At 38.2% G+C, this 22,314-nt stretch overlaps 2 protein-coding genes, 1 long non-coding RNA gene and 1 pseudogene across 3 annotated transcripts; all 4 read left to right on the top strand.

Moving 5' to 3' along the window:
- Positions 1–3,322: 3,322 nt before the first annotated feature.
- Positions 3,323–12,279, top strand: LOC147275503 (uncharacterized). The gene is made up of 2 exons (XR_015123760.1): positions 3,323–3,701; positions 11,568–12,279. It is a non-coding gene; the product is annotated as an uncharacterized LOC147275503 (long non-coding RNA).
- LOC147275502 (uncharacterized) lies at positions 3,773–12,279 on the top strand. The gene has a single exon (XM_086253048.1). It carries the CDS (start codon positions 4,553–4,555, stop codon positions 8,162–8,164), a length of 3,612 nt encoding a protein of 1,203 aa, XP_086109174.1. The 5' UTR covers positions 3,773–4,552; the 3' UTR covers positions 8,165–12,279.
- Positions 12,280–15,813: 3,534 nt separating this feature from the next.
- LOC147275501 (exopolygalacturonase-like) lies at positions 15,814–17,743 on the top strand. Its single transcript, XM_086253914.1, has 5 exons — positions 15,814–16,245; positions 16,320–16,646; positions 16,766–17,055; positions 17,166–17,382; positions 17,489–17,743. Exons 1-5 carry the CDS (start codon positions 15,814–15,816, stop codon positions 17,741–17,743), a joined length of 1,521 nt encoding a protein of 506 aa, XP_086110040.1.
- A 1,569-nt stretch (positions 17,744–19,312) lies between these two features.
- Positions 19,313–20,707, top strand: LOC147275500 (putative inactive receptor kinase At2g26730; annotated as a pseudogene).
- Positions 20,708–22,314: the final 1,607 nt, after the last annotated feature.

Here is a 22,314-nt window from a genome sequence, read left to right as displayed (position 1 = left end):
TGTGGGCTCGCAACCTTTCCAACGGACTCAAAGTCAAAATCGAAATCCCATTTATTTTAAAAGTCAATCTTTGGGTCAAGCCCAAACAAAAATAAAATAAAATTTTAAATCCAAACCCTTTTTATTTTTCAAATAAATCCTAAAATCTTTAAAATGCAATTCCACATCTTAAAAAAATTCTCTTAAAAACATAATTAAATAAAGATTTAAATTTCTAGTGAAAATTTGGGTCGGGTCGTTACAGGAAGAGAGAGAGAAAGGAGATCGGGGGTGGGTGGGTCGCGCCGGTGATGGGGACGGGTAGGGTCGACCGGCGAAGGGAGGGGTAGGGTTGCATTGGCGGCTGGAAGGGGTGGGGTTGCGCCGGCCACCCATGGTGGTCCGGTGAGGGAGGGAGGCAGAGAGAGGAGAGAGAGAGAAGGGAGATCAGGGTGGGTGGGTCGCGCCGACAATGGGGAGGGGTGGGGTCGACCGGCGAAGGGGAGGGGTGGGGTCGCGCCGGCGGTGGGGAGGGGGTGGGGTTGCGTTGGCGGCGGGGAAAGGTGGCCGGCCAAAATTGGCAAAATGTGTTTTTTTTTTTAATACAGGGGCAAAATAGGAAAAAATGGGTAAAAAAATAAGGGGGTGATCAACTTAGTGGTTTTGCGTGGTCTGAATAGCCCCCCCTTTTAGTAAATCAACATAATAAATTTAACCTCAGTTTAACAGTTCCAGTTAATATGCTAATTTGTTAACTAAAAGATAGATTAAACACATACCTCACCAAAAATGCAATTATCCTTCTTCGCAAATGCAACACTATCCTTCCTTCACCAAAAAAATAAATCATTGTCAAATATGAGCCCAACATCAATCTAAATTCAGATTTCACAACCAAACCACTAAATTAAAAAAACCCACAACATTAACTAATTACCACTAAAATCAGAAATTTCACAACCAATTTATGCAAAATCCACAATATTAGAAAACATAAAAAACAGAAAATACCAAAAAAAACAGAAAATACCAAAAAAAAAAAACAGAAAATACCATAAAAAAAAATAAAATACAAAAAAAAAACAAAAAATACCATAAATTCAAAAAAAACAAAAAAAACAAAATACCTGTGTTTCGGGGGGGTGTTGAGCTGGTTTCGGCTTCGAGGGGGGGGTTTTGGGTGAGCTGGTTTCGGCTGGGGGGGGGGGATGGGTTTCGGTAGGGGTGGGTTTTTGGGGGAGGGTGGGTTTCGGGTGGGGGGTGGGTTTCGGCGGGGGTGGGTATTCGGGTGGGGGGTGGGTTTCGGCGGAGGTGGGTATTCGGGGGGGTGGGTTTCGGCGGGGGTGGGTATTCGGGGGGGTGGGTTTCGGCGGGGGTGGGTTTTCGGGGGGGTGGGTGATCTGACCATTATTTCATATACTTTTATACTCTTGTTCTTGGATTATTGTTATGTTTTAGGGTGTTTTTAGTTCGTTTTAATTTAGTTTTATATTTTTATAGGTTTGAAGAGTAAAGGGGAGAAAACAAAGCAAAATGGAATATTTTCAGAGTAGAAATTACTGGGCAGATCAGTCAACTTCGCGGAATAAACTGCACTTCCTCGGAACAAACCAGATGTCGTGCCTTATACCGTTGGAAAGATACGGATGTTAGCTTTCCGAGAAATTTTACGGTTCGTGATTTGCATTTTTCTAGGAGAGGTTATGGCTATTTGACTGAAGGCAGTTCAGGCAGAAAATTTTGTGCGAAAATGCAAAGTAATTCTTTTTAGATTTCTTTCTTGGAACCCAATTGATGTTATGTGTATTTGGGAAGTATCTAAAGGAATCCAGGTTTATTATTTAAGGTCTAATCCTATTTTTGTTGGGATTTTGGGTGCCAAACCATCAATGACAACTCATCATAAGAATAATCCAAGTCCAACAAGGAAAGTCTTTACCAAAGAAGAAAAGGATTTGTTTCTTATTTAAAGGAAGGAGATCATCATCTTTAGGGGTTCTTTTTTTGGGAAGAAGGAGAGACAAGAAGTGACTGCCATCATTGTTTTCTTCCATCCGTCGTCATAGTTCATAAGTTTTTAATGCTTTCTAGGTTTTTAATTATGTTTTCTTTAAACATGAGCAACTAAACTCTTTTTCTAGGGATAGGATGATGCCCTAGCATGAATGTTTATGGTTTTTAATATTTATTTAATGGATTTTTAGTTTCTTTAGATGAATGCTTAATCACTGTTTTAATTGTTGCTATTTGTTAAGTTCTTTGACTGCGCACCTTAGGGCTTTGCATCTAGTAAATTTGAAGTTGAATTTGAGGCCGAGAGGCAATATAATTTGAATTAGCTTCTTGTGGTTGAGTGTGGTAAATTACATTGTTGCTCGAGAGAGAATAATGATTTGCTTGGTTCTCTTGTTTTCTAGAGCGTAATGAATCCTATTTGTTAAATTTGTGCCTGAGAAGGATAAATTGCATGTTAGGGTATACGACCTTTGCCTGAGAAGGAAAGAATCATGCACTTAAGGAAAACTGTGGTCTAAGTGTCTGAGAGGAACTTAGATACGAGAATTATCATTTAAAGAATTCAAAGAATTTGTTGAATGTATTAAAACCTAAACTGGATTGCTTGTGGTTGATTCCGAATCCCTAGTTCTTCCAATTGACTGTTAAACCATAATCTTCTATTTTCATTAGTTTACTTATTGTTCTTGATCCTTGTTTTTAATTGTTGCATTTTCATTTGCTCTCATCATAAATCGTCACAATAATCTTCTCAAAGTCATTTTTAATTTTCAAGTTGTATTTATTTTTATTAGATCTAAATAAGGAATTTAAGTTTTTGAATTAAATTAAAAATCCTCGTGGGTACGACAACCTTTTTTTTTCCATATACTATATTACATCCACCCTGTATACTTGCAGGAAATTCACCAAGTTTTTGGCGCCGTTGCCGGGGATTATTTAATTTAGTTTAGAATTTGGATTTCTAATTTTCATCTTTTTTTTTTTTTTTTTTCTAGTTAGTTTAGGAATACAATTTTTACTTTCTTAAAAAAAAAAAAAAAGACTATTTTGACTTTTCTTTCCTTTCTAGATAAGGAGCTGAATTTTTTTGTTTGTACCCATTTCCTAGATACAGCAAGAAGAAGAAATATCTCTTCCTTCCAAAAAAAGTGTGCACGTGATTGATTTTGGCAAGTGGGGTTGAAATTGAAAAAGGAGAAGACAAGGAAAGCTAATTGGTGTAGGACCCATTATCTACTCTAAGAGATGGGCTTCTTCTCTTTCTAGCATCCATTCCTACCAGCAATACATATATCTCTTCTCAAATCAAAAAGGCTCATTCACTTGCAGCAAGCGGAAATTTTTTTCAACTCAAAAGGATATCCGATCTCTCTTCTCTCTTCTCTTATCAGCAAAGCTCCATCAACATCAAGCTCGACGCCGAAACCACCATCTTCGACTTCGGCATTATCGGCAAGTTCCTTTCCTATTTTCTCAGCAAAGCCCATTGGCATCACAGCAAAGATTCATCACGTTTTTGGGTGATCTGAGTTTGACCCATCAGCTAAGTTGGCACTACCGATTTGAGTCCAAGTCGACGCTACCCAAGACTTCCAGCCACTAGAATCCCTCTCTTCCCGTCGAGTAAAGCAAATGGGTATCACATCTTTGTTTTGACAGCAGCCCACAGCGGAGCCCCGTCGATTAACCGCTCCAGACTTCTGGTGAGTTGATATTTAATTTGAGATTCTAATTAGTTTGGATTTGCTGCCAATCCATTTGAAACAGGGGTAAATAGAACAAAGTGTATTTGGATTTTATTGGGTATTTTCGGGTATTTGTTGGTATTCTCTGTTTGCCCATTTAATTTGGGGGTCAATAAGTACAAGTTTGCACAAAGTGTATGCACGGGAGACGATCGCTCAATTTAGCGCTCATTCCAATCGATCACGAACTTGAGCACACTCTCCGTAATCAGCGAAGGCAGAAAACGCAGCAGACTATTTTAAGACCAACTATGGGGAATCAACTAATACTACCTAACCCAGAACCACCCAAGAAGCTTCGAGATTACACCGCCCCTGCAGAATACAGTGCTCCTTCATGTATTGTCTTAACTCCGATCGTGCAACGTTTCGAAATTCGTCCACAAACCATTCAATCCTTGCCCATCTTCCATGGAAAAGAAGAAGAAAATCCTTACAACCATCTCAAGACATTTTTCAATATTTGCTCCACATTCAGCTATGCCGGGATAACTGAGGAACAAGTTCGACTCCGTTTGTTTCCATTCTCGTTGAGGGATAAGGCATTGAATTGGTTAGACTCTCTTCCTGCGGCATCTATCAACTCTTGGACAGAGTTATCCAAGAAATTTCTGAGTAAATATTTTCCTGCTCGAAAAACTAATGCTGTGTTGAATAACATTATGAGTTTCCGTCAACTGGACGGCGAACAATTTCATGAAAGCTGGGAACGTTACAAGGATTTTTATCTTCAATGTCCTCATCATGGGATAGATACTTGGCAAAAAGTCTAGTATTTTTATAGAGGGCTTAAACCTCATAGCAGGAGTATGGTTGATTCAACAGTGGGTGGAAGCTTAATGGATAAAACTGCAGATGAGGCGATCGATATTTTTGAGACTATTTGTGAGAACTCTGAGCATTGGGACCTTCCTACGACAGATTCTCAAGTTACGGCTCCACCAGTAACAAAGAAAGGAGGCATGTATGAAGTTAATTCTAGGACAGGTTTGGAAGCACAGGTTGCAGCTCTAACAAAGCTTCTCGCACCATTAGTGACCAAGGTCACAGCACAACCATGTACTTTGTGTGCTAGCATCGCTCATGACACCGCAAATTGTCCGTCGAATCCTACATTAGAAGATGTGCAAGAGGTTAATGCATTCAATGGAAGGCCGCGGAATGATCCTTATTCAAACACTTATAATCCGGGGTGGAAACAACATCCTAACTTTTCTTGGAGTAACTCACAGAATACCTTGGGACCATCTAATTTTTCAAGGCCGTATCAGCAATCCTATCAAGCTCCTCCAGTGCAACAAGAGGACCCTTCTATCAAGGAGATGTTAACTCAGCTCGTAAAGGAGACGTCAAGCTATAAACAAGAGGTAGCATCACTGAAACAAAGCCAATCAATTTTGGAGAAGAGTCAGTCAAAGCTCGAGGTTCAATTAAGTCAAATAGCTACTGCTGTGAGTAGTTTGGCGAGAGGACAAGGACAATTTCCTAGCCAAACGGAAGCTAATCCAAGGAATAATGAGCAAGTTCAAGCTATTACAACTTTGAGGAGTGGAAAAATAATAGATAACAAGGTTGGAAATCATGGAGAGATGGAAGAAAGAAAGGTCGAATCTGAGCATGACAAGCACACAACTAGCCTTGCTAAAGCTGCCAAATCAGACCAGCAAGTGTCCTTTAGTTCCAATGCAAACCAACAGGGTTTTACAGCTGCTCCATTGCAGCAAGATACCTTGCCCAGCCCTCCAATAACTTCTTTGCCTTTCCCTCAACGTGCAAAGCAAGCAAGGAAAGAGAAGAACATGGGAGATATTCTAGAACAATTCAAGAAGGTGCAAATTAATATTCATTTGCTAGAGGCTATCAAACAAATTCTTTCTTATGCAAAGTTTTTGAAAGATTTATGCACCAACAAAAGGAAATTTGATGAACATGAAAAGGTGATGTTGTCAGAGGAAGTTAGTGCTGTGCTTCAAAGGAAATTGCCACCGAAACTCAAAGATCCTGGTAGCTTTACAGTACCATGTACGATTGGAGCAAGGAATTTTGACAGAGCATTACTGGATCTGGGAGCAAGTGTGAACTTAATGCCTTATTCCGTTTATGAACACCTTGGTTTGGGTGAGCTGAAACCTATTTCAATATCTCTACAATTCGCGGATCGTTCTGTAAAATATCCGAGAGGCATCATTGAGGACGTACTTGTCAAAGTTGATGAATTTATTCTCCCTGCTGATTTTATTGTTTTGGACATGGAAGAAGTTGAAATTCCGGACCGCGAGCTACCTCTCATTCTTGGTAGACCCTTCATGGCCACTGCAGGTACGAAAATTGATGTTAAAGAAGGGTTACTAACCATGACTGTGCAAGATACTACTGTAAAATTTCAAGTCTTTGAGGCTTTGAAGAAACCCATGGATCTTTATGATTGTTTTCATGTGGAAGCTGTGGATCGCATAATTGAGAATACATTTATTGAATCAAGCTCCACCGATCCTCTAGAAGTTTGCCTAACTCAACATGGCATGAACTTTGACAAAGTCTCAGTACTAGCAGCAGCCCAAGAACTCCAAGCTGTGAACTCTTACCCTCCTACAAGCCATCCTAAGTTTGAAGTATTGCCATCTTCACGTGCCAAACTCGTTCCTTCCATCATCCAACCTCCAACACTTGAACTGAAACCCCTTCCAGAGACTTTAAAATATGTATATTTGGGTGATTTAGAGACTCTTCATGTGATTATAGCTGCTGACCTTAGTCGAACAGAAGAAGAAAAGTTGGTTCGTGTGTTAAAGGAGCATAAGATAGCCTTGGGATGGACTATTGCTGACATTAAGGGGATTAGTCCGTCAATGTGTATGCACCGAATTTATCTTAAGGAAGATTCTAAGCCTTCTAGGGAAGCTCAGAGGCGTCTAAATCCCAATATGAAAGAAGTGGTACGGGCCGAAGTTCTCAAATTACTAGATGTGGGCGTTATTTATCCTATTTCAGATAGCAAATGGGTAAGTCCTGTGCAAGTTGTACCAAAGAAATCTGGAATAACAGTGGTTAAGAATGAAAATAATGAACTCATCCCACAAAGACTAGTGACGGGGTGGAGAGTTTGTATCGACTATAGGAAGCTGAATAGTGCCACTCGGAAAGATCACTTTCCCTTGCCATTTATTGATCAGATGCTCGAGAGACTTGCAGGCCACAGTCACTACTGTTTCCTTGATGGTTATTCAGGGTATAACCAGATTCCTATCGCTCCAGAAGATCAAGAAAAGACGACATTCACCTGCCCATTTGGCACTTTCGCATATAGACGAATGCCTTTCGGTTTATGCAACGCTCCAGCAACTTTCCAAAGATGTATGATGAGTATCTTCTCCGACATGGTTGAAAGATTTATTGAGGTATTCATGGATGATTTCTCTGTATTTGGGTCTTCTTTTGATGAATGTCTCCATCATCTTTCATTAGTACTTCAACGGTGTCAAGAAACCAACTTGGTTTTAAATTGGGAGAAGTGTCACTTCATGGTGAAAAAGGGGATTGTTCTGGGTCATATCATTTCTTCACAAGGGATTGAAGTCGATAGAGCCAAGGTGGAGCTGATTTCTAAGCTCCCTCCTCCAACCTCAGTCAAGGAAATTCGATCGTTTCTTGGGCATGCCGGCTTCTATCGACGGTTCATTAAGGATTTTTCAAAAATCAGCAAGCCTTTATGTGATTTATTGGCCAAAGACACCGTGTTTAAATTCAATGAAGAGTGCTTAAAGGCGTTTAACACCCTTAAGGCTGAGTTGTCACAAGCTCCTATCATAAGAGCTCCGGATTGGACTATGCCCTTTGAAATTATGTGCGATGCTTCAGATTATGCTATAGGGGCTGTTCTGGGGCAGCGCGTTAATAAGCTTCCTCATGTTATATATTACGCAAGTAGGACTCTTAATGATGCTCAATTAAATTATTCAACAACGGAGAAAGAATTGCTTGCGGTGATTTTTGCATTGGAAAAGTTTAGAAGCTATTTACTTGGCTGCAAGGTGATTATTTATTCTGATCATGCTGCCCTGAGATATTTATTGACGAAAAAAGATGCTAAGCCACGCCTCATAAGGTGGATCCTTCTTTTACAAGAGTTTGATCTTGAAATAAAAGATAAAAAGGGAGCTGAGAATGTCGTTGCAGACCATCTGTCCCGATTAATACATGAAAAAGGGGTCGAGATTCCTATCAATGATCATTTCCCCGATGAGCAGCTTTTCTCCATCGAACAACTTCCGTGGTATGCAGACATAGTTAACTACTTGGCTCAAAAATTTATACCGGCTGATTGGGATAGGCAACAAAGGAAGCGCTTCCTCTCTCAAGTTCGACACTACTTCTGGGATGACCCTTATCTTTTCAAGCATTGCCCTGATCAAATCATCTGACGCTGTGTTCCTCAAAGTGAAGTGCAAAGCATCTTGACGTTTTGTCATTCATATGCTTGCGGAGGTCATTTTGGTGCAAAGAAGACAGCTCTAAAGGTATTGCAAAGTGGATTTTATTGGCCTACTCTATTTAAGGACGCATATGCTTTTGTTATAACATGTGATAGGTGCCAACGAACGGGCAATTTATCCTTCAGATCACAGATGCCTTTACAGAATATTTTAGAGGTTGAATTGTTCGATGTTTGGGGTATTGACTTTATGGGGCCATTTCCAGTATCTCATGGTTATCTCTACATTATTGTTGCTGTGGATTATGTTTCTAAATGGGTGGAGGCGTTGGCGACAAGGACCAATGATCACAAGGTTGTGTTAAATTTCTTGAAAGAGCACATCTTTACCCGTTTTGGTACACCTCGTGCTATCATTAGTGACGGAGGTTCCCACTTTATTAATAAGCCTTTCGAGGCTATCATGAAGAAGTATAACATCACTCATAAGGTCGCTACTCCCTACCATCCGCAGACTAGCGGACAAGTTGAAGTGTCAAACAGGGAAATCAAACAAATTCTGGAGAAAACAGTGAATCAAAACCGCAAAGATTGGGCTTTAAAGGTGAGTGATGCGTGTTGGGCTTATAGGACAACTTTCAAGACTCCCCTAGGCATGTCTCCCTATAGGCTAGTCTTTGGGAAAGCCTGTCATCTTCCAGTGGAGTTGGAACATCGTGCATATTGGGCTCTCAAGAAACTAAATTTCGACATTAACAAGGCTGGGACAGCAAGGAAGTTTCAATTGAATGAGTTAGATGAATTGAGGAATGAAGCTTATGAGAATGCAAAGATTTATAAAGAGAAAACCAAGATTGCTCATGACAAAGCATTAATTCTGAAGCGTTTTGAGCCAAATCAGAAAGTCTTATTATTTAACTCGCGGCTTCGACTATTTCCGGGCAAACTTCGTTCAAGATGGTCTGGGCCTTTTCTAGTTGTTCAAGTATTTCCTCACGGAGCGGTCGAAATCAAAAACATGACTGATGGCTCCGTAATTAAAGTGAACGGCCATCGTTTGAAACCATATTTGGAGCATGTCAACACACTAGAGGAACGAACTCAAGCCATTGAGGTCGTGTACCTCAGTGTCCCTTCAATTATGTGAGTGTTGCTGAGTCAGGCTGACGACTATAAATTCAGCGCTTCTTGGGAGGCAACCCAAGTTTTGGGATGGATGAGATGAGAGCTTGACCTTCGTATTCATGCACTGCTGCCAACCATGACTTCTAATACCCAGGGAGCTCTAAACTTAATTTCCTTGATCTGCACATATATATTTTCTCTTCTTTACTGTGTCTATTTGTTCCTCCCTTATTTATTTGATTCCTTGCATGTTGTTTTCAATCTTTTAACATTGGGGACAATGTTCTATTCAAGTTTGGGGGGGTGTCTTTTAATTTCTATTTGAAAAAAAAAAAAAAATCGTTTTTGTGTGTTTAGTTGCCTTCCAAATCCAATGATGGGAATAGGAACTTGATCTGCAAGAGCTAGAGGGAACATTGAGCATTGATTTGGGTCTAGATCTTAATTTGTAGTTTTTCATCATGCTTAAATTCTCATTGTACGTAGCCTAGGTTGGTGTGGAACTTTTAATATCTGAAAAACTATGTGAGAACTAAGTTGGACTTGTATAACCCCTGTGAGTATTGAGCCTAGTTGCTTATCTTTGAGAGTGATATTTATTGTTTCATCATCTTTCTTTCTCTTGTATTTTTATGGTCGATCTCATTCTTGAATTGTAACTCTAGAACTTCCTTCAATGCCTCTTGAGACTTTGAATTAATTTGCATGATCTTTAGGAAGTGATTAAGGCATGTAGGATTAACCACTATGACCAAACAAGCTTGTGTCCTTAACATATTATCCTTTAGATAGCCCTTTGTGCCTAAATAAGCCGTTTCTTTCATGAAACCACATCATCCTCAGCCCTGAACTTAAACACATATCCTTACCCTATTTTATGAGATTAGTAGAGAAAAATTGCTGTAAGGGAATGCATGATTATTAATGGTTCAGATTAGTTCTCAGTCAGCAGGTAGCAGTTCAAAGAAAAATTTGGGGGCTGGAAGGTGTTAGAAAGTCAGGGAAATTGTGTCTTGGACATATTTGAGTACACAAATCTTATGTTACTCTGAATATCTGATCTTTGTGACAGTTGCATTAATTATATTGATAATTTTATAGCGATTTGGTTGCTTATCTTTTGTTATAAAAAAAAGAGCACTTTTGATGGTTGACGACATGATGGGTTGAGAGTAGTATGTTTTGTTGAGAAGAATAAGGTTGGAGGGGCTACCAAAAAAACAAAAAAACAAAAAAAAAAAAATTCGAAAATAAATGAATGAATTGTAGATACAGCCTTGATCCCATCAGGTCTTGAAATCTTTAGTACATGGCATTGATCAATATTCAGATACCATTATTCTTCTTTTGTTTTCACCTCAGCATAAATGGTCATCTGGACCTAAGAATTGTTGGCATTAGAATTGATTTTGGGTTTGGAAAATTTGAATTCTTATGCAACCTCTAGTTTTGAAGTATTTTCCAACTTACCCTGATCATGCGTTCTCTGCTAATTCCCTTGTGATCATCATTTGCTCTACTAATTTTCATAGAATCTTTGTGATATCCTTATCCTTTCTTTCTTTTGCCCTTACCCCCAAGCCCCATTACAACCATGAGTAAAGACCTTTTGATCTTAGAGATTATGTGAATTTGATCTGTGGAGATAAGGTAAAGAAGGGAGCATATGGAAGCAATTTCCTATCTTTTATTGAGATCATGTTATTTTCAGAAAAAGAGCTTTCTTTTATAATAAATTTATGTGAGCTATTTGTTGTCATTTACATAATTCTTCTCACATAAACATGAGTGAAAAGTTATGGACTAGCTAGAAAATCTGTGTGCTTCATTGTGAGTGTATGTCTTGGTGAGATTTTGGAGTTAAAACTAATTCTTACATGTTTATTTGGATATTGAAGTTCTGCATGATCTCATGACTATTTTACACTATATTTGAGCATGATTGATATGAACTTTGTCTACACGTGATTAAGAGTTCTGATGGACCTGTTTTAATGTTTTATGAACCTTTGATACTCTAATGCTGCACTTTAGTTCTCTGAGGTAATTATTGGAAGGTTTAGGACTTTTTATGGTTTATTCTTGGTGTGTTTGTGTCTTTAATTTCTGTTTTTATTTTGTTTTGTTGCTTGAGGACAAGCAAAGTTCAAGTTTGAGGGTGTTTGATCTGACCATTATTTCATATACTTTTATACTCTTGTTCTTGGATTATTGTTATGTTTTAGGGTGTTTTTAGTTCGTTTTAATTTAGTTTTATATTTTTATAGGTTTGAAGAGTAAAGGGGAGAAAACAAAGCAAAATGGAATATTTTCAGAGTAGAAATTACTGGGCAGATCAGTCAACTTCGCGGAATAAACTGCACTTTCTCGGAACAAACCAGATGTCGTGCCTTATACCGTTGGAAAGATACGGATGTTAGCTTTCCGAGGAATTTTACGGTTCGTGATTTTCATTTTTCTAGGAGAGGTTATGGCTATTTGACTGAAGGCAATTCAGGCAGAAAATTTTGTGCGAAAATGCAAAGTAATTCTTTTTAGATTTCTTTCTTGGAACCCAATTGATGTTATGTGTATTTGGGAAGTATCTAGAGGAATCCAGGTTTATTATTTAAGGTCTAATCCTATTTTTGTTGGGATTTTGGGTGCCAAACCATCAATGACAACTCATCATAAGAATAATCCAAGTCCAACAAGGAAAGTCTTTACCAAAGAAGAAAATGATTTATTTCTTATTTAAAGGAAGGAGATCATCATCTTTAGGGGTTCTTTTTTTGGGAAGAAGGAGAGACAAGAAGTGGCTGCCATCATTGTTTTCTTCCATCCGTCGTCATAGTTCATAAGTTTTTAATGCTTTCTAGGTTTTTAATTATGTTTTCTTTAAACATGAGCAACTAAACTCTTTTTCTAGGGATAGGATGATGCCCTAGCATGAATGTTTATGGTTTTTAATATTTATTTAATGAATTTTTAGTTTCTTTAGATGAATGCTTAATCACTGTTTTAATTGTTGCTATTTGTTAAGTTCTTTGACTGCGCACCTTAGGGCTTTGCATCTAGTAAATTTGAAGTTGAATTTGAGGCCGAGAGGCAATATAATTTGAATTAGCTTCTTGTGGTTGAGTGTGGTAAATTACATTGTTGCTCGAGAGAGAATAATGATTTGCTTGGTTCTCTTGTTTTCTAGAGCGTAATGAATCCTATTTGTTAAATTTGTGCCTGAGAAGGATAAATTGCATGTTAGGGTATACGACCTTTGCCTGAGAAGGAAAGAATCATGCACTTAAGGAAAACTGTGGTCTAAGTGTCTGAGAGGAACTTAGATACGAGAATTATCATCTAAAGAATTCAAAGAATTTGTTGAATGTATTAAAACCTAAACTGGATTGCTTGTGGTTGATTCCGAATCCCTAGTTCTTCCAATTGACTGTTAAACCATAATCTTCTATTTTCATTAGTTTACTTATTGTTCTTGATCCTTGTTTTTAATTGTTGCATTTTCATTTGCTCTCATCATAAATCGTCACAATAATCTTCTCAAAGTCATTTTTAATTTTCAAGTTGTATTTATTTTTATTAGATCTAAATAAGGAATTTAAGTTTTTGAATTAAATTAAAAATCCTCGTGGGTACGACAACCTTTTTTTTTCCATATACTATATTACATCCACCCTGTATACTTGCAGGAAATTCACCAGTGGGTTTCGGCGAGGGTGGATTTTCAGGGGAGGGGGGGTGGGTCTCCGATGGGGGGGGTGGGTTTCGGTAGAGGGGTGGGTTGCCGATGGGGGGGGGGGTTTGGGTTTCGGGGAAGGAGGGAGGAGGAGGAGGGAGGAGGAGGGAAGGACGAGGAGGAGGGAGTGGCCGGCGCGCTGAGAGGGAGTGAGAGCTGAGGGAAGGAGGAGCGACTGCGCGCTGCGAGGGCAAGGGAGTGAGTGAGAGAGAGTGACTGAAGTGAACCCAGAAATGGGTTAAACTTAAAGATTTTAGGCGACGAACATGAATTCGTCGCCCAAAGTGACTTTAGGCGAGGAATTAACACGTTCGTCGCCCAAAGTTACTTTGGGCGACGAATTCATGTTCGTCGCCCAAAGATACTTCATCGCCTAAAGTCGTTGACTTTAGGGCACCGTTTTATCCCGCCATAATTTCAGACTTTGGGCGACGCACTGTTCGTCGCCCAAAGCTACATTTCGTCGCCCAAAGTTGAATTTTTTTATGAACCATGATCGTTCATACGTTCGAGCTCCAATACCAAACTTCTAGATCTCTAATTGACCTAATATTTTAAAGGAATGATCTTTGAGTGACAAACTAATAAATGAACGGTTCAGATCGTTAAAAACACAATCGACATATAAGGTTCTACATATAAATCAGTGGTTTTTGCATTTGAAGAATAAAATTATATCAACTCTTTCGTTAAAACCTTGTAGCTTCAATAATTGTGAAGACCACAACGTGATTATCACAATCAGAGCCATTCTTCATATATGTTCATACTCAAAGATCAACCTTGGAAAAAATCGGCTCAATCGGAGTTCATCTACCCGTTCGATTATTATTATAAGAATCAAGATCGTTCATACATCCTAAATGCTAAACCTAACTTCTACATCTCCAATTGAGTTAATTTTTTGCATGGATGATCTTTGAGTGAGGCACTAAGGAATGATCGGTTCGGATCGTTAAAAACACAATACAAAAGTGATCTTCTACATACAAATACACTTGAAGAGTATAATTATATTAACTTTTGGGTAGAAATTTTGGCGATTCAACAATTTGTGAAGACTACAATGTGATTTCAACGATCGGAACCGTTCATTCTATTCGTTTATACTGGAAGATCAACCCTGCAAAAAATCGGCTAAATCGGAATTCATCTCATACTTTGATTCGTATTAGAAAATTTACAATCGTTCATAAGTTCAACCACCATTACCTAACTTCTACATCTCCGATTGAGCTAATTTTTTGCATGGATGATCCTTGAGTGGGGAATTAAAAAATGAATGGTTATGATCTTTGGAAATACAATCGTATCGTATGCTATTACATATATAAAATGGTAAACAAAAAAGTATTCTTACTTTGGGCGAGGAACTACAAATTTCGTCGCCCAAAGTTATCTTGGGCGACGAAATGTGAAGTTCTTCGCCCAAACCATTATTACAAAACAGGATGACCCTTTGGGCGACGAACATAATTTCGTCACCCAAAGAGTCTTTGGGCGAGGAATATGCCCAAAATGAGTTTGGGCGACGAAATATTTTGTCACCCAAAGTATGTTTGGGCGACAAATTTACGTTTTCCTCGCCCAAAGACACTTTGGGCGACGAACATGTATATTCCTCGCCCAATGTATTTCTCAATTAATTGTTTGTCGCGTATGTTTAGGCGACGAGATGAGTTCGTCGCCCAAAGTTACTTTGGGCGAGGAATGTGTTATTCGTCGCCCAAACCTTCTTTGGGCGACGGATATGTTCGTCGCCCAAACCTTTATGACATTGAGCGACAAATGTTCTTGTTCGTCGCCCTAAATTGCTTTGGGCGACGAATATATGTTTGTCGCCCAAACATGTTTTTCTTGTAGTGTACTGTGCTTTAACTCAAATTTCTTTCACTCCACGTTGGTTTATATTTTCTTTCACATATATACGTGTGCAACTTGAACGAAAATCACTAAGGTGCTTTTAACATTTGAATTTGTTATTTGTAAATTCAAGATCACATCATGATTAATTTCCAGGCTCCAGCTGAAACGATGAATATCACTTTCGCTTAGGTAGACTGGTAGTTGATACTAAATTATATGCGTATGGACTATATATATCCAATTGGCCAGAAAGTTCTCATCCATATATATATATGTCAAATAGTACGTTAAAAGAATATTCTAAGGTATATTTGACACCGAGTTTTTGAACTGAGTAAATTAAGCTAGCCAACGACCAATAATGCCTGGGTAAATTATGAATAATTATCTATACAAAAACATAACACTGCTTTTAATTTGTGGAAAGGAAGTAGGCCTCAATTGGGCCAGTCAAGTAGACCTTGTCTATTTGGCCCAAGTATTGCCATGTTTTCAACCCAGGGCAAGTCCAAAAGATCCATTTATTCATAATTTTAGGTCAGCTTTAATTGAGCTGGCCCGTGAAAAAACAAGAAGCTCTAATTAATTTGTGGGATGTGTAGTTGCATTGCAAACCGGGAGTCTCGGAGTTTTCCTTTTAATAAGTGAGAACTAGTATAGGGAATAACTAAACAACCAAATTTAGATAGGTTTCATTGTTTACTATTTTAGAGAGGTTACATGGCTAAATATGGCCGGGGACATTACTAAACATAGATTGAGTATTGAAAAGAAGAATATAAAGGTAGATTTAATTTTCCGGTTGGAGCTTAATTATTCTAAAAATAGATATTCCAAAAAAAGGATATAAAGAGGCATGCCCAATAGCCTATTCATCTTTAAAAAAAGTTTAAAAACATAAATCTGTACATAGAAGGATGTCTATGGGATTGAGGTCGCCAAATATGGCCATTGCAAGGAGATTTGATGCCAAAATTGTTATCCTTATCGGCTTCGCTATGCTTTCCTGTTGCGTGGCCCATGGTGCATCCCGTGGACATCTTTTTAAGGCTGGTGCCGGCCGTCGTAGCCTTACTCAGGACACCGTTAAAAGGAAAATTTTTGATGTCACAGCCTTTGGTGCTAAGACTGAAGAGCAGATGAAGAAACCAGATGAGGCCAACAAGGATGAAAAGAATGGCGAGAGTGATAATAACATTTTACCGGTGCTGCCCGGTGGCGGTACTCCGCTGCCCGGTGGTGGTTTTGCACTCGATAGTAGCAAGTTAGTCCCCTGGTCAACAGATGATGACGATGAGAAGGTGGATTCAACTTCAACAGACAGCAACCCAATCGAGGATAATGATTCAGTGAGTTTGATGACATTTCAATTCCAATTTCGATTTTCATGTATACATATGTAACAATTTGATGGTGCGGGCAGGCATTCATTCAGACATGGGTAGCCGCATGTAGAGGAAACTACTCGGGTCCAGCAAAGGTTGTGATTCCAAAAGGGACGTTTTTGACAGGGCCTGTGGTATTTCAAGGGCCATGCAACAGCTCAAAAGAGCCAATCATTGTTGAAGTTCAAGGAACTCTTAAAGCCTCCACCGATCTCAGTCTATATGCGTCTCCCGAATGGTTTTCTTTTGAGATCATTGATGGTCTAATCCTCACCGGTGACGGAGTTTTTGATGGCCAAGGCGAGTCTTCATGGAAAGGCAAAATCGAATGCAAGGACAAACCCGATTGCCCTCAGTCCCCATCTGTAAGCCCGATCGAGCTAGCTAGCTAATTAAGAGTTTAAGTTTATAAAATCTATATATATATATATTCGATCCAAGTTAATTAACCTAGCTTTGTACGTAATTGGATGGATGCATGCAGTCACTTAAATTCACCAAAGTGAACAACACCATCGTTGAGGGCATCACCTCGTTGAATAGCAAATTCTTCCATGCCCACGTATATGACTGCAACAACATAACGTTCAACAACATACACATTAATGCTCCGGGCGAGAGCCCTAACACAGATGGCATCCATATAAGCAGTTCAACTCATGTTCAAGTCATTAACAGCCTTATCGGAACCGGTGATGACTGCGTTTCCATAGGCCAAGGCACCCAAAATATCACCGTCCATAACGTTACTTGTGGCCCAGGGCATGGCATCAGGTACGTACAAGCCACACCCACCTACGTACTTGCTTACTTTTGTGTCACTTTTTTTTTTTTTGGCCACTTAAGTAACTAGTTAATTAATATATATGCTTGCATGCATGCAGTATTGGGAGTCTTGGGAAGTACGATGACGAAGAGAGCGTGAGTGGGGTTGTTGTCACCAACTGCACCTTCAGAAACACCACCAATGGTGCTCGAATCAAAACTTGGGAGGGCAAAAATCCAGGAAAAGCTACTGCAATTATCTACGAAGACATTGTCATGGACAATGTCAAAAATCCCATTGTCATAGATCAGCACTATGGAAACAAAAAGGATAAGGTAAGTAATTAGTTAATTCATTGATTAATTCATATATTCTAGCTACCTATATATACACCTTAATTAATTAATCTTCAATTAATTTATTTATTTTTGTTTGGTGCAGGCTACTGATTCGAAGCCATCAAAGTGGAAGATTAGTGATGTTCATTTCAGAAACATTAGGGGCACCTCACAGAGAAACGTCGCCGTGTCTTTGCTATGCAGTCGTCTAAACCCTTGCGATGGGATTGAGTTGGCGGACATTAATTTAGCCTACAGCGGCGAAAGTACCAAAAACGCAGACATTATAGCTGAATGTTCGAATGCAAAGATTGCACCCAAGGGTGTACAGAATCCACCAGCCCCAGCCTGCCATTAACATGTTAACATACATATTATATCATCCTCTGTGTACAAGATTTAAGTAATTTCCATCGATTCATGAATTTCTAATTAAATTAAAGAAAAATCAACAAATTAAATTAAACATCTTGATTCAAGATCTTATGCAAATGCTTTGTTCAATTCGGATGGATCCCCATCTATTTAGAAAAGAAGGGAGTTCCATGGTTGTTTACTTGTTTGTAGAATCATCAATCATGCAGTAGGCGATAGGTGAATGATCGATGGAGTAATGTCATTCACACAATGACCAAATTTAGTAAACCATATTTACCGACCACATTTAGTTCTAGCTTGGACCACCTGATGTATACATGCCATGCATAGGCCCATAACACTTAATTCATATGTATAATCAATTGTATACTTTCATTTATTATATGGATTCATATACATATTTCTATATCTTCTTCGTTGTGAAGTTCCATATATATAATATATTAATTCTAACTTGTCTCTAGGAAACCCAATTTCACGACCTCAACCCTAACCGGCCCCTAATTTTCTTTAATCAAATTGTGTTATATATCTGCCACATATATAAATTCAGATAAAAGTACCGACGCACGTAGCAACAATTTGTTTTTGATTCTCACAAGGTATTGGGTTTTAATTTGTCTCCCAATTAAACTTTAGGTATTATATATTATTAGATCATGATGAAAACAACTGTCCCCTAGCTAATTAGTAATTTATTGTTTTCTTCTACTGGTATTCTATACGCCTTGATTATGCATATATATATAGACTCATTCATGTGCGAACGTCCACACGGTTGGCACTGGTTTGTCGACGTTTATATTTTGATTTAGCTCCGAAATTTTGGAAGAGATCACCGGAAAGCTTCATGAACAAGAAAATTAAATCTATAAATAGGAAGGTCCAATTTTATTATATGGATTCATATATCCAATTTTATTTTGATGTAATTATTCCCATCACACTAAAACACTATATATTCAATCAAAAATACATTGCAACACATTCTTGAAGGTACGTGCAATATATGTACAGCAGGGTAATCACGCAAAAATAAACACAAAAAACACAAGCAGCTAGAAGATTCGAAATCATCAAGTTATTGAGCCGGAAACAAGCGCTAATAATCAAAGAAGCTATATACAAGACAAGAAGCTATGCACCAAAAAAAAAAAAAAACTATATACAAGACAACTCCTGCATATGTTAATTCATCGGTCCGATCAAAGAATATATACTAGTTAGTCACGTACGTCTTTCCTAGTTGAAGGTGGTATTAAATACTGTATATCTACCTTGATATATATGAAAATTTATTTTCTTGCAGGGCAGGTGTTTTGCTAAAGATCACCTCAGTCCGCAACTGACAGAAACATAGTATTGCAATGTATGCCTAGTTAATTAATTAGTGATATATGACTAGGAAGCCATATTGTGTTGTTAATATTAATTACTTGCTTGAAAATAATGGATATATCAGAAAGTTTTACATGTACATATACATATAAAACCCAACCAAAAATTCTGTAGCTAGTTAGTTGAAGCAATTAAGTAGGAGAAGAGAAGTATGTCTGATGAGCAACATGTGGAAAGTGAGGATCAGAAGGTTATAGTGGAGGCCCTCTCAAAAGAGGCTGAAAATGTGCTAGGACTACCACTAGAGCTGAGCTGGGAAACGGTTGAAGATATGACACTTGGGTTCAGGACAAGGATACTTCTGCAGGTTGAGGATCCAAAGGGTCATGCCTATTTGGCATATGAGGGATTGTTGCCTGCAGTTTATAGTTCCCAATCCCAGCTGGTAATGGTAAAGAGATACAGTACTAGTACTACTATTGGAGATTCCACCACTACTGCCAATATTCTTGAAGCAGAAAAGAAAGCAGCCATGTCTATGCACCACAAAAATATACTGCCCTTGACTGCTTACTACCACAGACAAAATACTACTGTTCTGGTCTTTTCCTCCACAAAAAGAGGCTCATTACACACAAATATCTACGGTAATTACTTTGATCTTAATGGATTAATTGTCATATGCTCTGCTATATATTTATGTATACATTATTATTTATGAATTGTTCAGCAAATGCAGGGTCTCGGGGTAAACACTTGAAATTGACATTTCAAGATAAATTGAAGATAGCTCTTGAAATTGCTCGAGGGGTTAAGCAGTTAATTTTGGTGTCAAACTGTCAATGAAAGGTGTTCACTTCGGGATTATTTAGACCTTGAATCAATGGCTCTAGTAAAATTCGACATCCTATCCTTTGGAGTCTTGCTGTTGAGACTCTTCTGCAAAACATCGCTGCCGCCAGACGACAAAACTTTGACAGAGTGGGTAAGTAAATTAATTATAATTAAGCTAGCTCTGATTCCATCACTTGGAGATGACTTTTCTTAAGTCTTAATTGTTGAGAGTAATGTGGAGTAATGTCCCACATCGGAAAACTAGAGCTTAACATATGTGCTTATAAATCTTGGGTCCCATTGCCAATTGGTTTTGGGTTGGATGCTCTAATTCTATCATTAATTACATGGTTGATTAATTGTTTGGCATATTTTTTTGTATGTGTATGCATGCGGGCCCGTCCATTGTTGAAGAAAAGAGCATTCCACGAATTATTAGATGAAGACTGGGAGGATGTAGACATGCATGAATTGTTTAGAGTAATGTGCACTGCATTTCTGTGCACAATGACTAGTCCAGATTTGCGGCCATGCATGAGTGAGGTAAGAATTAAAGCGTGTATATATATATATATATAGTTGAGCCTCTCTCTCTCTCCCTCTCACTGTGTTGACAGTTAACTTTGTTATTTCTAGAGATCTATGTCAACATATATTCTGAAAGAGTTGTTGCTGATTATGTTTTCTTGTTCTCTGTATTAATTTTCAGGTTTTGTCTTATCTTAAAGGAGAAACCTTCTGTGTGATGCAATCATCTCCATCATTAATTTGATAGCATTCCATATAAGAGGAATTAAGCAGAGATATCTTGCACTCTGGCAAGTTGCAAGTTGCAACCCAAGCTCAATTGGTTGGTATTCATGTATGCAAATAATACAATGAGGCTGAGGATGCTATTAAAACAGTGCAGAACATGGGAAATAAGGGTAAAGATAATAAAAATTGAGAGCTATTTATTTGTATTTTTATAGCACCATGGTATATATTGTGCAAGATTAAAAAAACTCTGTTGGTTTTAGACTATTAATTCTACATACAGTAATTGGGAACTGGAAAACAACACTTCCTCCGCTCTTGCATATGTATCATGTGGAACCTCTGTTGAGGTTCAGAAGAAAAAGACCTATCATTAGTTTTGTGAAATGCTTGGACTGGATTCCATAAGATAGAAATTGAGGTAATCGAAGGAGCATATATTTGCTTTACTATTGAGGCAAAATGGTCAGAAAAATGGTCACCTAGCTAGTTTCAGCCACATCTCAATCTAATATATCCAGATAAAAGTCAGAATAGTCCCTAGTGGCATTCAATCCTCATAGTCATTGACCCTTTTCTTCCTGGACCAAAAGTCTATTCTTGGTTGTCGACATGACCCATTTACTTTTCCAAGAGCCACACAAAGTTAAGATGATATAATTTTCAGTCTGTATAAAAACATATCCATTTGAAATTTGCAATGAGAAGCTAGGATCAGATATTCCATATATATTCAGCACAAACAAAAAGACAGCAGATGATGCTTTATCTAGGCAAAGGTATATTCTTACTCTAGCTGCAGCCAAAGTGAGGGGACAGGAGGCCAATGACCATGTTCCTTTTCTTAGGATATATATGTAGAATCCTCTTATTTTATCTTTGCAGTCAAAGGGTCTTTTTCTTTTGGTAGAATATGTTGTATTATAAAAGAATATAAGCAAGCATATTGTTACAAAATTCTCCAGGAGGAACTACAGAACAAAATCTTCACGCAGAAGCACATCAATCTGTTAAGTTCTCTGTAGAATATTGCTCCTGCAATCATTCATGATGGTACCTAAGAAACTGTTTAATTATGCCTTAAGGAGTTTAGAAGTGCAAATTCCAAGTACAACACTATTATGTTGTTTATCCTAATGGACCTAATCCATAGAGTCCACACTCAAAAGGCAGAAACAAAAACAGAACCCTAATTAAGGGACTCTAGTCTGATAATGCTGCACTACTAGTCTACTACTTCATCACTCAGACTAACTAGGGCGATGAAATACATAGTAATTAATCTTCTATCAGAAAGTATATGGTAATTTACTCCCAGCATTCTGCATTACGTTTTCCTATAGCTTTAAGGAAAAACACCAAGAGAAGACATATGATATGGGAGAGGAAAACTATACAAAACAAAATGAGAATCCAAGCTCACAGTAAAATTCAAAATGGGTTCTCATCCTCAGCAGCATTGTGCCACTATTGGTATTAGTGGTGCTCCTAAGCCATTTTCAGAGTGATGATCAATGATTTTTACAATTTTTTAAATTTAGTTGATCGTGCCATTTGTCCATAGAATTTCATTCACCATGTTACAAAATCCAAATAGAATCAAGCATCATAATCTAAGTAATT

This window comes from Dryas octopetala, chromosome 8, assembly GCF_963921425.1.
Source record: "Dryas octopetala chromosome 8, drDryOcto1.1, whole genome shotgun sequence".
In the NCBI taxonomy this organism is placed as follows: domain Eukaryota; kingdom Viridiplantae; phylum Streptophyta; class Magnoliopsida; order Rosales; family Rosaceae; genus Dryas; species Dryas octopetala.
Note: the sequence above shows the minus strand (reverse complement) of the source record. Positions and strands in the feature narration are given on the sequence as shown.

What these genes read in the sequence shown, in the direction of transcription:
- LOC147275501 (XM_086253914.1), top strand. Translation starts at nt 15,814, where the DNA reads ATGTCTATGGGATTGAGGTCGCCAAATATGGCCATTGCAAGGAGATTT. An exon ending in CAATCGAGGATAATGATTCA is followed by an intron (nt 16,246 to 16,319) that starts GTGAGTTTGATG and finishes TGGTGCGGGCAG; the next exon opens with GCATTCATTCAGACATGGGT. An exon ending in ATGGAAACAAAAAGGATAAG is followed by an intron (nt 17,383 to 17,488) that starts GTAAGTAATTAG and finishes TGTTTGGTGCAG; the next exon opens with GCTACTGATTCGAAGCCATC.
- LOC147275502 (XM_086253048.1), top strand. Translation starts at nt 4,553, where the DNA reads ATGGTTGATTCAACAGTGGGTGGAAGCTTAATGGATAAAACTGCAGAT.